The 14,923-nt window shown below is 44.5% G+C and overlaps 1 protein-coding gene across 1 annotated transcript; it reads left to right on the top strand.

The window, feature by feature from the left end:
• The first annotated feature begins 749 nt into the window (after window positions 1-749).
• Window positions 750-8,215, top strand: timm22 (translocase of inner mitochondrial membrane 22 homolog (yeast)). The gene is made up of 4 exons (XM_041197733.1): window positions 750-1,014; window positions 2,812-3,008; window positions 7,650-7,722; window positions 7,811-8,215. Exons 1-4 carry the CDS (start codon window positions 786-788, stop codon window positions 7,885-7,887), a joined length of 576 nt encoding a protein of 191 aa, XP_041053667.1. The 5' UTR covers window positions 750-785; the 3' UTR covers window positions 7,888-8,215.
• Window positions 8,216-14,923: the final 6,708 nt, after the last annotated feature.

Consider the following 14,923-nt stretch of genomic DNA (forward strand, 5'->3'; position numbering starts at 1 on the left):
CTCTGTATTCTCTCTAGTTACCCTCTCTCTTTTCTCACTCTGTCTATTCTCTCTCTCTCCCTCACTCTATTCTCTCTCTCACTCTATTCTCTCTCTCTCTCTATCCATTTTCCTATCAGCTTTATTCCCTTTTCACACCAGCTGTTGGGAGTGTGCCTGTGCCTAGTTGTGCTGCCTGCCGGCTCCCCTTTACCCGACAGGCAGTGGGCGTGGCATGAATGGGCGGGGCTAGATGACTGATTGCCTATTTGGCCAATCAGTAATGTCAGCCGTTATTAAACTGTCCAATGAGCGTTAAGTAGATGCAAGTGCCGAAATATCGTACTAGTGCGCACGCTCGCCCAACATCAGCACGCGCTATTTGACACTGGAGGTGTGCACCCGCCCACCCAACAAAGATTTCTGCCCAGCGCCTGGGTCAGGGTCAGTGCCTGGGTCTGTGTCTGGGCGGGTGCGGCCAGTTTTCCGAGACAAAAACAGGAAATGTTGGAAAAGCTCAGCAGGTCTGACAGTGTCTGAGAGACAGAGACAACGTTTCCAGCCTGTCTGACCCTTCAGAGCGCGGCTTTGACCTGTTTCCCGGGGGCGTGGCATCGATACGGGGGTGGGGCCAGTTTCCGGGGCCGTGGCTATGAAAAATGGGCGGTGCCAGTTTCTAGCGGGCGTGGTTATACCACGGGGCAGTGCCAGTTTCCCGGGGGCGTGGCTACAACACGGAGGCGGGACCATTTTACCAGGGGCGGGGTCAGGCGCGGTGACGCACGCGCTGATATAATGACGCAGTGATGGCGGCTCCTCGCGGTGCTGGCGCCGCTTCCCCGCGGCCCGATCCTGATTCCGGCCTCATTTACTCCCAGCTCCTGCAGCACCTGGTGGGGGAGCACCGGCAGCCGCGCCCCCTGAGCCCCACCGCGCTCGGAGCATTCCCTGCACCTGTTAAATCAGAGGAGCAGAAAATGGTGGAGCGGGCGATGGAGAGCTGCGGGTTCAAGGCGACACTGGCCTGTGTGGGAGGTGAGGGGTCAGAGGGAGAAGTGAAGGGTCAGACGGGGTGGTGAGGGGTCAGACGGGGTGGTGAGGGGTCGGAGGGGGTGGTGAGGGGTCGGAGGGAGAGGTGACGGGTCGGAGGTTGTGGGGTCAAGGGGAGGGTTGAGGGGTCAGAAGATGGGTGTGAGGCACTGGGGTTGAGGGATCAGAGGGGGGTGAACTGGCGAAGGCTCAGGCAGTGGTGAGGGGTCAGGAAGTGAAAGCTGGTGAACGTCCCAATTTGGATTTCATTCAGAAATTATCTAATTGTGGTGCTGGGTGTCGCTGGCCTGAGAGTTTGGATTATTTTAATTGTTCATTTTTCAGATTATTACAAATGAATGTGAGCAAATCATGTAACAGAATCATGTTGTACTGGGGAACGAGTGTGTCTGGTTAGTACAGGATTGTCGGGAAGATACAATAATTATCATAATGTTATTGGAATTTATAGTAAAATGGTGGTATCTGTGTGTCTATGTGTGTGAGACTTAATTGGATTAAAAGCTGCTGGTCTGAAGGCTTTGATGCGGTTGAAGGTTAGCTGGGTTTGAAATGTGAAGTAGGTAAACATTGTTGTCAAGGGGCCATTTACATTTTTAAATAAACCAAACTAGATTTTTTTCAAAAGACGGAGTGAAATGTGTCACCTAGCCAGGTGAGGTTTGCAAACAGTGTGTTTATTTTTCCCAAAGATTACTGATAAAATTTAGTACTATGAGAGATTTTTATTATCAGAAAGGTAAAGTCCAAAAACATAGTGAAACAATGGGAATTTGCATTCAAAGTGGAAAATATGTATAAAGGAGCGAAGGCTGTGTGTAAGGGTAGGCATTTTTAAGATGTAACAAGCGTGAAAAGCCTTCAGCCTCTATGCCTGAAGCTGCTGTTTTCAAAGGATTGAAGTTAAGAAAACTCACTTTGAATTTGACTAGTTCAGGGTATTGTGTGTCACCTTGCCTGGGTCTTTTAACATCTGTTTCTTACTGTTGCCATAATGAAAGTGTAACTGGGAGTCAGATTAAGTAGGGGTTTAGAAGTTATCATAGTGGTAATTTGGAGATCTGTGTATGTGCTTAAAGTCATATCTCTTATTAATAAATGTTTAATCTAGTTTTGTAAAAAAAACCTATAAGACTTGGTGGTCTTAATACTACTGAATTCAAGGCATGCATCTGGAAATTTATACAAATTGCAAAACAAGTTGTGCTAGTTGTTTCAAGTTTCCCATTGAGGTTTGAACAACTCAGCACTCACCATCGGCTATGCCATACCAAGGATGCTTTAACTAGCCAGACTGAAAACCTGAGTTTGATCTCGGCCTATACTCTGTTATTCATCAGTGATATTTGGGTATCAGTGCCTTGGACAAGGAGAATGGAGATATCAACCATAGCTCCACCCCTCTGTGGATATTAGGGAGGAAACAAGATGTTGTGTTATGATACTCTCCACATTTGAAAATGTTGCCAATACCCTCACCAGACTCAGCACAGTGAGGAGAGGTAGTGAAGCACAGTGCAGGAGATAGCTTAATGAAAGGTGACAGGAGAATCCCTGGCTATTTTGAGGGAAAAGGAAAGGGTTGTGACAGAGTCTAGGACTCAGCCTACATCACCACAGATAATAGATCTGTAAAAGTATTGGCCTATGTTGCCCTCATGATTCTAATCTCAATAGGCCCAGCGCTGGTGTCAGCACTCTGAAGTCTGTTCCTCCCAATCTCTTCGAGACTGAGTGACTGTTGGCATTCTCTCTCTGAACTCTCTTATCTCTCCCTCTTAGGCTTCGTGTTAGGTGGGGCATTTGGTATCTTCACAGCTGGTATTGATACCAATGTTGGCTTCGATCCGAAGGATCCTTTGCGGACACCAACAGCCAAGGAAGTTCTGAAAGACATGGGCCAGCGTGGAATGTCGTACGCAAAGAACTTTGCTATTGTCGGTGCCATGTTTTCTTGTACAGAATGCATCATTGAATCGGTGGGTCTGCTTTCCATCCATTCAGTTAGTTAGTTGTGGCATAGCAACAACAACTTGCATTCAGATAGTACCTAAACATCCCAAGGTGCTTCAGAGATTGATAACGCAACAAATACCGATGTAAAATAAAAGCAAAATACTGCAGATGCTGGAAATCTGAAACAAAAATAGAAAATGCTGGAAAAACTCAGCAGGTCTGATAGCATCTGTGGAGAGAGAAACAGAGTTAATGTTTCGAGTCTGTATGACCCTTCTTCAGAGCTAAAGAGAAGTAGAAATGTGATGAAATTTATACTGTTTAAGGCGGGGTGGAGCAGGTGAAGCTGGATAGAAGGCCAGTGGTAGGTGGGGGCTAAGGAGAGATTGACAATGATGCCATGAACAGAAGGACAAAGGGACTGTTAATAGTAGTGGTAAGGGCTAAAGAAGGTGCTGATAGTGGCAAAGGTAAGAAAGCTGAATGTGTTAATAGCAAAATAAAGGTAAACTCTGGTGTGTATTCACCATACCCCCTGACCTTCCCCTCTCTGATGCTGAATGTTCAGTACTCAGCAAAGGACTCAGTTTCATACCCTTACGCCCTCACCTCAATGAATTCCAGGCTCGGCACAATGCTGAACTCTTTTTCCACCGCCTTCGTCTCCATGCTCACTTCTTTGGGCAGGAGAACCCCCCCCTGTTCAACGGATCCTTTCTCCCGCCTCCAGTATTCTCCCTCCACCTGGACCCCTCCCTCTGGATTCTTACCTGCTCTTGATTTTTTCATTGAGGACTGTCGGCGTGACATTGGCCATCTTAATTTCTCTGCTCCTCTCACCCACTCCAACCTGTCTCCTTCTGACTTGCCGCACTCTGTTCTCTCAGGTCCAACCCTGACTTTGTTATCAAACCCACCAACAAGGGTGGCGCTTTTGTTGTCTGGCATACTGACCTCTACCTTGCAGCGGCTGAGAGTCAACTCTCAGTCACTTCCTCCTACCTCCCCCTGCCTCGTGGAACTCATTTCTTCCTTTCTTAACTCTGCTCTCTTTCCCTTTGTCCAGTGTCTTCCCACCTACATCTGTGATTCCTCTGATGCCCCATGTCATATCAACAATTTCCAGTTCCCTGGCCCTAATTGTCTCCTCTTCACCATGGACGTCCAATCTCTCTACACCTCCGTCCCCCACCGGGATGGTCTGAGGGCCCTCTGCTTCTTCCTCAAACAGAGGCCCAAACAATCCCTATCCACCACCACTCTCCTCCGTCTGGCTGAACTTGTTCTCTCACTGAACAATTTCTCCTTAAACTTGTCTCACTTCCTCCAAATAAAAGTTGTGACTATGTTATACCCGCATGGACTCCAGTCATGCCTGTCTCTTTATGGGATATGTGGAATATTCCTTGTTCCAGTCCTACTCGGGCCCCCTCCCACAACTCTCTGTCCGGTACATCATTGACTGTTTCGGTGCCGCTTCATGCCCTTGCCTGGACCTGGAAAAATGTATCAGTTTTGCTCCCAATTTCCATCCCTCTATCACCTTCACATGGTCCATTTCCAACACTTCCCTTCCCTTCTTTGACCTCTCTGTCTTCATTTCTGGTGATAGACTGTCCATCAGTATTCATTACAAGCCTACCGACTCCCACAGCTACTTCGACTACAGCTCCTCATACCCTGCTTCCTGTAAGGACTCCATCCCATTCTCTCAGTTCCTTCACCTCCGTCGTATCTGTTCCGATGATGCCACTTTCTAAAACAGCTCAGAAGGTGCAGCACCTGCCCCTTTAGCTGCTTCCTCCTCACTGTCCAAGGGCCCAAATTCTCCTTTCAGGTGAAGCAGCGCTTCACTTGCACCTCCCTCAATTTAGTCTACTGCATTCGCTGCTCCCAATGCGGTTTCCTCTACATTGGAGAGACCAAACACAGACTGGGTAACCGCTTTGCAGAACAGGTTCTGTCTGTCCACAAGCTTTACCCAGAACTTCCTGTCACTTGCCGTTTCAATACACCACCCTGCTCTCATGCCCACATGTCCGTTCTTGGCCTGCTGCATTGTCCAGTGAAGCTCAATGCAAACCGGAGGAACAGCACCTCATCTTCCGATTAGGCACTTTACAGCCTTCCGGACTTAACATTGAGTTCAACAACTTCAGACCATGAACACTCTCCTCCATCCTCACCCCTTTTTAGTCCTTTTTATCAAAATTCATTTTTATTTTTTATCCACTTTTAAAAATTTTTTATTCATTTATTCATTGTTTTATCCCCTCTTTTTTAAATGTCCCTTTTTTCCCCAACCACCGCCCCCTCCCCCCACCCCACCCCCACAAGAGCCATCTGGTACTTGTGCATGTTGTTCTTTTCAGAGTGCTTACCCTTGTCCTGCTATTATCACCACCTGCTTTCTTACCTTTATGCCACTATCAGCACCTTCTTTAGTCCCTACCACTACCATTAACACGCCCTTTGTTTTTTTGTTCATGACATCTTCATCAATCTCTCCTTTGCCTCCACCTATCGCTGGCCTTCTTTCCAACAAATATGATTTGAAAAGATAGAATTGAAAGAAAGCTTTTTCTAGATCCTCAATCGTTCATGGAATATGAATCGAGCTTTTAAAATTATGAGTGGATAAAACTGGGTAGATGAAGGCAGGTGGTTTCCAGTAATTGAGAGTCAAGATCAAGGTGCCAGACATAAAAGATTAAATTTAAGAGATTTAGGACCAAGGGCAGGAGAAACCTCTTCATTCAGAGAGTTGTGAGGTTGTGGGATTCATTTCCAGGGTTAGTGCTAGAGGATAGAAACGATGTCCACATTCATTGTACAAGGCAGATTGTGCTTGACTAATTTATCACAGTATCTTTACAGTGCAGAAGGAGGCCATTCAGCCCATCGAGTCTGCACTGGCTCTCTGAAAGAGCATTCCACCTAGTCCCACTCCCTTGCCTTAGCCCGTAACCTTGCACATTCTCTCTTTTCAGGTAGCAGTCCAATTCCTTTTTGAATACCTTGATCAAACCTGCCTCCACCACCCTCTCAGGAAGTTTGTTCCAAAAAAAATTTTCCTCATCACATTTATTCCTTTTGCCAATTATTTTGAATCTGTGCCCTCTAATTCTTGATCTTTTGATTTGATTGAATTTTTGATGAAGTACTAGAGAAGGTTGTTGAAGGGAGTACAGTAGATGTTGTCTATATGGATTTTAAGAAAGTGTTTGACAAGGTACCACATAAAAAAAAAAACTGGTTAACAACATTGAGGCTCATGCAATAGGAGGATCAGTGTCAGCTTCGATTTAAAAAAAAAAAAATGCTTAAGGACAGAAAACAGCAACTCGTACATAAACAGTTGTTTTTCAGACTAGAGGACAGTAGACAGTGGGGTTCCCCACGGCTGGTGCTGGATCCACCTGTTTTTTTGATATATGTAAATAACTTGGATTACCTAGAAAAACTCAGCAGGTCTGCCAGCATCAGCGGAGAAGAAAAGAGTCGACGCTTCGAGTCCTCATGACCCCACCACAGAACTGAGTGAATATTAGAAGAGGGGTCCCCTCTTCCAAGAGTAAAATTTCAAAATTTGCCCACGATTCAAAACTTGGGGAGCGGCAAACAGCGAGAATGATACCAATCGACTGCAATAAGACATGGATGGACTAGCAGAATGGACAGACAAGTGGCAGATGGAATTTAATACAGAGAAGTGTGTGGTGATGCATTTTGGCAGAAGGGATAGGGAGAGGCAATATAGACTTGATGGCAAAGTCTAAAGCATGTGCAGGGACAGAGGGTCCTTGGAGTGTATGTGTATCGATCTTTGAAGGTGGCAGGACGTATTAAGAGAGCAGTTAGCAAAGTTTATGGGATCCTGATCTTCAAAAGAAGAAGCATTGAGTACAAAAGCAGGGAAATTATGCTGAACCTTTATAAAACCACATGTATGGTTAGGCCACAACTAAAATATTGAGTCCAGTTCTGCTCTCCACACTTTAGGAAGGATGTGAGGGCCCTTGAGAGGGTGCAGAGGAGATTTACCAGAATGGTTCCGGGGTGAGTGCTTTTAGCTACAAGGTTAGGTTTGGAGAAGCTGGGGTTGTCCTCCTTGGAACAAAAGAGATTGAGGGGAGATTTGATAGTGGTGTACTAGATTGACAGGTTTGGATAATGGAGACAAGGAAAAACCATTCCCGTTAGCTGATGCTACAAGGACTAGAGGACATGGATTTAAAGTTTTGGATAAGAGATGTGGGGATGAACATCTTTATGCAGTGAGTGGAAATGACCTGGAACTTTCTGTCTAGGAGGGTGATGGAAGCAGGGATGATAAATAATGTTGAAAGGAAATTGGATAGGTTTGGAGGAAATAACTTGCAGGGCTATTGGGAAAGAGCAGAGAAATGGGACTGACTGTCCTACTCTGCAGATGGGCCAGCATGGATTCAATGGACTGAATGGCCTCCTTCATGCTGTAATTACTCTATGCCTGTGGATTAGGAGTATTTGTTTGTGTGGAGGCTATAGGCCAACATAGACGGGCAGAAGCAAATGGCCTGTTGCTGTGTGTAACTCTTTTGTGATTCTGTAAATGGGAGAGAGGTCAAGAGACATGGCTGGAGTTTAAATTTGTGTGACCCTTTTTCTTTGATATTTCAAAGTACCGTGGGAAGTCAGATTGGAAGAACAGTGTGCTCAGTGGCTGTGTGACAGGAGGAGCAATCGGTTTCCGGGGTGAGTGACAGGATATTCCTCGAGTGCCTGGATTTAGAACATCAGCTTTTGTGTCGATGTTTCTAACCTCTTTTCTCCCCCTCTGCAGCTGGTCTAAAGGCAGGAGCCATTGGGTGTGGTGGGTTTGCAGCCTTTTCTGCAGTCATCGATTACTACTTAAGATGATGTGAATTCAGAGCTACCTTGCTGCAAGTGGGATGGAACTATAGGCTGTCACATCCCCCTCCACAATGAGTGAGCTGGATTGGACTCGTGTATAGTGAGCACATGAGCTGTAAGTGTGAACAAACGGAATGAGGCTGCAGCCATTTCCACCCGACATGTATCACACACTCATGCTGCAGACCTAACACAATTATTGAAATAAAGTGACAGGACTGAACAAAGAACTTGAATCACAGGAAAAGGGATTTGGATTTTCATCTCTTGGTCTGTCCTATGTTGTAAATAATTTATCAACTGAATGGCGTTTAATAAAATATATTATACTGTGTAACTGTACAGAATCACTGTTTATTCAGCAGGGTAAGGGTCACTCACTGTAACTGTGCAGAGTCATTGTTTATTCAGTGTAAGGGTCACTCACTGTAACTGTGCAGAATCACTGTTTATTCAGGCTAAGGGTCACTCACTGTGTAACTGTACAGAGTCACTGTTTATTCAGTGTAAGGGTCACTCACTGTAACTGTACAGAGTCACTGTTTATTCAGTGTAAGGGTCACTCACTGTAACTGTACAGAGTCACTGTTTATTCAGGGTAAGGGTCACTCACTGTAACTGTACAGAGTCACTGTTTATTCAGGGTAAGGGTCACTCACTAACTGTACAGAGTCACTGTTTATTCAGGGTAAGGGTCACTCACTGTAACTGTACAGAGTCACTGTTTATTCAGTGTAAGGGTCACTCACTGTAACTGTACAGAGTCACTGTTTATTCAGGGTAAGGGTCACACTGTGTAACTGTACAGAGTCACTGTTTATTCAGGGTAAGGGTCACTCACTGTAACTGTACAGAGTCACTGTTTATTCAGTGTAAGGGTCACTCACTGTAACTGTACAGAGTCACTGTTTATTCAGGGTAAGGGTCACTCACTGTGTAACTGTACAGAGTCACTGTTTATTCAGGGTAAGGGTCACTCACTGTGTAACTGTACAGAGTCACTGTTTATTCAGGGTAAGGGTCACTCACTGTGTAACTGTACAGAGTCACTGTTTATTCAGGGTAAGGGTCACTCACTGTATAACTGTACAGAGTCACTTTTTTCAGGGTAAGGGTCACTCACTGTGTAACTGTACAGTCACTTTATTCAGCAGGGTAAGGATCACTCTGTAGCTGTACAGAGTCACTGTTTATTCAGGGTAAGGGTCACTCACTGTGTAACTGTACAGAGTCACTGTTTATTCAGGGTAAGGGTCACTCACTGTATAACTGTACAGAGTCACTTTTTTCAGGGTAAGGGTCACTCACTGTGTAACTGTACAGTCACTTTATTCAGCAGGGTAAGGATCACTCTGTAGCTGTACAGAGTCACTGTTTATTCAGGGCGAGGATCACTCACTGTGTAACTACAGAGTCACTGTTTATTCAGAGTAAGAACATAAGAACTAGGAGCAGGATTAGGCAATTCAGCCCCTCGAGCCTGCCCCGCCATTCAATACAATCATGGCTGATCTCACTTCGGCCTCAACTCCAATTTCCCACCCTCTCCCCATAATCTTTCAACCCGTTACTAATTAAAAATCTATCTCCTCCTCAAATTTATTCAGCATCCCAGCATCCACTGCACTCTGAGGTAGTGAATTCCACAGATTCATGACACTTTGAGAAAAGTAATTCCTCCTCATCTCTGATTTAAATCTACAACCCCTTAGCCTAAAACTATGGCCTCTTGTTCTAGAATGCCCCAGAAGGGGGAACATCTGCTCCACGTCTACTTTGTCTATTCTCTTTAGTATCTTATATACCTCAATTAGATCTCCTCTCATCCTTCTAAACTCTAGTGAGTATAGGCCTAATTTGCTCAATCTCTCCTCATAAGACAAGCCCCACATCTCTGGAATCAGTCTAGTGAACCTCCTCTGAACCGCCTCCAGTGCAACTACATCCTTTCTCAAGTAAGGGGACCAAAATTGTGCACAGTACTCCAGGTGCGGTCTCACCAATGCCTTGTATAGTTGCAACAACACTTCCCTATTTTTATACTCTATTCCTTTCGCAATAAATGCTAAAATTCCATTTGCCTTCCTTATTACCTGGTGTACCTGTATACTAGCTTTCAGTGATTCATGCACAAGGACACCCAGATCACTCTGCACTGAAACATTCTGAAGTTTCTCTCCATTTAAAAATAAGTTGCCTTTTTATTCTTCTGACCAAAATGGAATATTACTACCAATACATCCACTATCTCTGCTGCTTCTTCCTTTAAGACCCTGGGATGTAGGCCATCAGGTACTGGGGACTTGTCACCCTTTAATCCCAATAGTTTGCTCAGTACTTTTTCTCTAGTGGTGGTGGTTGTTCTAAGTTCCTCCTCTATACTCTCTGCACTACTTGTTACTATTGGGGTGGTACTAGTGTCCTGCACTGTGAAAACTGAGGCAAAATATTGATTAAGCGTCTCTGCCATTTCTGCATTCCCCACTATTAACTCCCCAGTCTCATCCTCCAATGAACCAACATTCACTTTAGCTACTCTCTTTCCTTTTACATACTTGTAGAAGCTTTTGCTATCAGTTTTTACATTTTGTAAGGATCACTCACTGTGTTAACTGTACAGAGTCACAGTTTATTCAGGGTAAAGATCACTCACTGTGTAACTGTAAAGAATCACAGAATGGTTCCAGCACAGGAGGAGGCCATTTAGCTTGTCACATCTGTGCTAGTTCCTTGAAAGAACAATTCTCCTGCTGCACACGCTTTAGAATTGTCCCCTGTGTTTTGTATTGCCTCTGCATTGTTTCTACCAAAATGAATCATTTCACACTTTTCTGCATTAACAACATTGTAGGTGTACTTACACCTTATGGACAGCAGTGGTTCAAAAAGTTGGCTCATCACCACCTTCTCAAGGGCAATTAGGGATGGGCAGCAACTGCTGCCCTAGCCAGCGACGCCTACATCTTATGAAAGAATTTTTAAAAAACATATGCCACTTGTTTGCCTGTTCCAGCAACCTGTTCATGTCCTTTTGATGTTCTACACTATCCTCCTCTCAGTTCACAATACTTCCAAGGTTTGTATTGTCTGCAAATTTTGAAATTGTGCCCTGTGCACCAAGGTCTAGGTCAATACATGTCAGGAAAAGCAATGAACACCAATCCCTGTGGAACTCCGCTATTCGGCCTGAAAAGCGACCATTAACCGCTATTCTCTGTTGCCTATCACTTAACTAACCTTGTATCCATGTTGCTACTGTCCCTTTTATTCCATAAGCTACAACTTGTTCACAAGTCTGTTGTGTGTTACTTTATCTGATGCCTTTTTAAAGTCCATGTACACCACACCTACAGCCTTACTTTATCAACCTCAGTGTTACCTCATCAAAAAACTAGCAAGTTGGTTAAGCACAATTTGCTCCTAACAAATCCATGCTGGCTTTCAATTCAATTAACTCTTGTCCATACAAATATTACATATGAATGATAAAAGAAATTACCCTATCACAGAGATCTAAATTAAAATATGTATTAAAAGCCATTCGGATACAGTAGAATAATTAATCAGTCCCATCCTGAGTGCATACCCTCATCCATACATCAAACTCCTGTTAAAAGTTCTTACGGAGAAGGGCACAAATAGATTAGGAACCGATTTTTCCTGCATCTGAGGGATTGTAGCCTTTTCCTTCAATGCATGCAGCAGTAATACTGAAACAAGGGGTGATTCTCATTGTTCCTTGGTTCCTTCATTCCATCATTCCTTACTTAATCTGCATTTTTCCACGTGACTATTAATTTTGTCCCGAATTACTGTTTCTAGAAGCTCCTCCCACCTTTAAAGTTAAATTGACTCGCCTGTAGTTGCTGGGCTTTATCTTTACACCCGAGCAATTAAGGAGGATTGTTTCAGGAATGTCAGTCTGGTTGAGGATTCTGTTGGGCATGTCGAGTGATTAAGGAGGACTGGTACACGTTGCTGAATGTCACCAGTTGTGTCACCATTAACTCTGCCGTAATGGCTTCTCTCTGTGTCTTGTTGCAGATTATATGAATACAGTCAGTGCACTGAGTGAGACTCTGATATTTAATATACAACTTGCTAACTACAAGAGCTCGAACCCCATGATATTGACTCCAGAAAAACTGCTGGATGCTTTAATTTTTCGAGTGTTTGGAACTGTTTTACACCTCAAACATTTGTTTCAAAGGTAGAGGCTGAGTCATTGAATATTTTTAAGGCAGAAGTAGATAGATTCTTGACTAACAAAGGAATCTAAGGATATTGGGGGTAGGCAGGATAGTGGAGTGGACACCACAATTGAATGTGGGGCAGGCTCGAGGGGCTGAATGGCCTACTCCTACTCCAAATCCCTGTGTTTTGTAAAGTACAGCTTTTATTTTTTCTTTGAAGTTGTTTAGAATACTTTTGCTGAGTGAAGAGTAGGAGCAGAGTTTCTGCTCTCTCCCAGCAGAGAGCACTGTGGGTCAGTGCTTTTATCCAGAGCCCAATGACTGAACCACTGTTCATTTTACACTCAGGCAGACTTCTGATACAAGATCAATCAGCCAACAGTCCACATCCTGTCCCAGTCCTGTGGCTGCTTGGCTGTAGATGGTTCTCCATGATAGCTCAGCAGTAAGAGAGACAGCAGCTTCACTCAAACATCAACACAACTTGTTCAATTCAGGCAATGGGGATCTCTGTGGTCAGGAGCTCTTGTGGTGGGGGATGGAGGCGGGGTGGAGAGTTAATTGAGAGGAGAAGGGAGATGATTAAGAAGGGGAGAGGGTAGATTAAGAACATAAGAAATCAGAGCAGGAGTAGACATTTTGGCCTTTTGAGTCTGCTCTGCCATTCAATACAATCATGGCTGATCTTTGGCTTCAACTCCATTTTTAAGCCTCCATTAGATATGGGGGCCAAAACTACGCACAGTACTCCAGATGTGGTCTCAAGAAAGCCCATTGCAACTGTAGCAAAATGTCCTTAATCTTGTACTCCAATCCTCTTGCAATAAAGGTCAGCTTGCCATTTGTTTTTTTAATTGCTTGCTGTGCCTACATGCTAACTTTGTGTTCCTTGTACGAGTACACCCAAGTCTCTCTGAACTTCAACATTTAAAAGTAAAAAATATTCTGCTTTTCTATTCTTACTATCAAAGTGAATAACCTCACACTTCCCCACATTATACTCCATCTGCCACCTCGTTATCCACACACTGAACCCGTCTGTATCTCTTTGCAGCCACATTGTGTCCCCCTCACAACTTACACTAGCTTTGTACTGTCAACAAGCTTTGATACGCTACTCTCTGCCTCTTTATCTAAATCATTGATATGGATTATAGATAGCTGAGGCCCCAACTCTGATCTTTTTATTCATTCACAGGATGTGGGCTTCGCTGACTGGTCCAACATTTATTGCCCATCTCTAATTGCCCTTGAGAAGGTGGTGGTGAGCTGCCTTCTTGAACCACTGCAGTCCATGTGGTGTAGGTATATCCACAGTGCTGTTAGGAAGGGAGTTCTAGGATTTTTACCCAGCGACAGTGAAGGAACAGTGATATATACCCAAGTCAGGATGGTGAGTGACTTGGAGGAGAACTTGCAGGTGGTGGTGTTCCCATCTATCTGCTGCCCTTGTCCTTCTAGATGGCAGTGGTTGTGGGTTTGGAAGATGCTGTCTAAGGAGTTTTGGTGAATTCCTGCAGTGCATCTTGTAGACGGTACATTCTGTTGCTGCTGTGTGTCGGTGTTGGAGGGAGTGAATGTTTGTGGATGTGGTGCCAATCAAGCGGTCTGCTTTGTCCTGGATGGTGTCAAGCTTCTTGAATGTTGTTGGAGCTGCACTTATACAGGCAAGTGGGGCGTATTCCATCACACTCCTGACTTGTGCCTTGTAGATGGCGGACAGGCTTTGGGGAGTCAGGAGGTGAGTTACTCATCACACTATTCCTAGCCTCTGATCTGCTCTTGTAGCCACAGTATTTATATGACTAGTCCAGTTCAGTTTCTGGTCTATAGTAACCCCCAGGATGTTGATAGTGGGGGATTCAGCAATGGTAATGCCACTGAACGTCAAGGGGAGATTGTTAGATTCTCTCTTATTGGAAATGTTCATTGCTTGGCACTTGTGTGGTGCGAATGTTACCTGCCATTTGTCAGCCCAAGCCACGATATTGTCCAGGTCTTGCTGTATTTGGACATGGACTGCTTCAGTATCTGAGGAGTCATGAATGGTGTTGAACATTGTGCAATCATCAGCGAACATCCCCACTTCTGACCTTATGATGGAACTTGTGGCCCTCCACTTGTTACAACTCACCAACTGGGGAGATGGTGCATGGTGATAATGTTGCTGGACTAGTAGTCCAGAAGCCCAGGCTAATACTCTGGGAACAGGAGTTCAAATCCCACCACAGCAACTGGTGGAATTTAAATTTAACTAATTGATCTGGAATTGAAAGCTAGTCTCAGTGATGGTGACAATGAAATTATCATCGATTGTTGTAAAAACTGATCGGATTCATTAACGTCCTTTAGGGAGGGAAATCTGTCGTTCTTACCTGGTCTGGCCTACATGTGACTCCAGACACACAGCAATGTGGTTGCCTCTGAACTGGTCTTGCAAGCCACTCAGTTCAAGGGCAGTTAGGGATGGGCAGCAAATGCTGAACTTGCCAGTGATGCCCATATCCCATGAAAGAATAAAGGGAAAAAATATGAAAATACCATTTTTTAAAAATTATTCATTTACAGGATGTGAGCTGGTGGTGTTCGTGAGCTGCTGCCTTGAACTGCTGCAGTCCATGTGGTGTAGGTACACCCACAGTGCTATTAGAAAGGGAGTTCCAGGATTTTGACCCAGCGACAGTGAAGGAATGGCGATATATTTCCAAGTCAGGATGGTGAGCGGCTTGGAGGGGAACTTACATTGCTACCCTCTGCTTCTTGTCTGTTAACCAATCCTCCATGCTAAAATATCACCCCCAACCATGAGCCCTTATGTTGTGTATTAACCTATTTTTGTGGCACCTTAT

This window comes from Carcharodon carcharias, chromosome 10 (genome assembly GCF_017639515.1).
Source record: "Carcharodon carcharias isolate sCarCar2 chromosome 10, sCarCar2.pri, whole genome shotgun sequence".
In the NCBI taxonomy this organism is placed as follows: Eukaryota; Metazoa; Chordata; class Chondrichthyes; order Lamniformes; family Lamnidae; genus Carcharodon; species Carcharodon carcharias.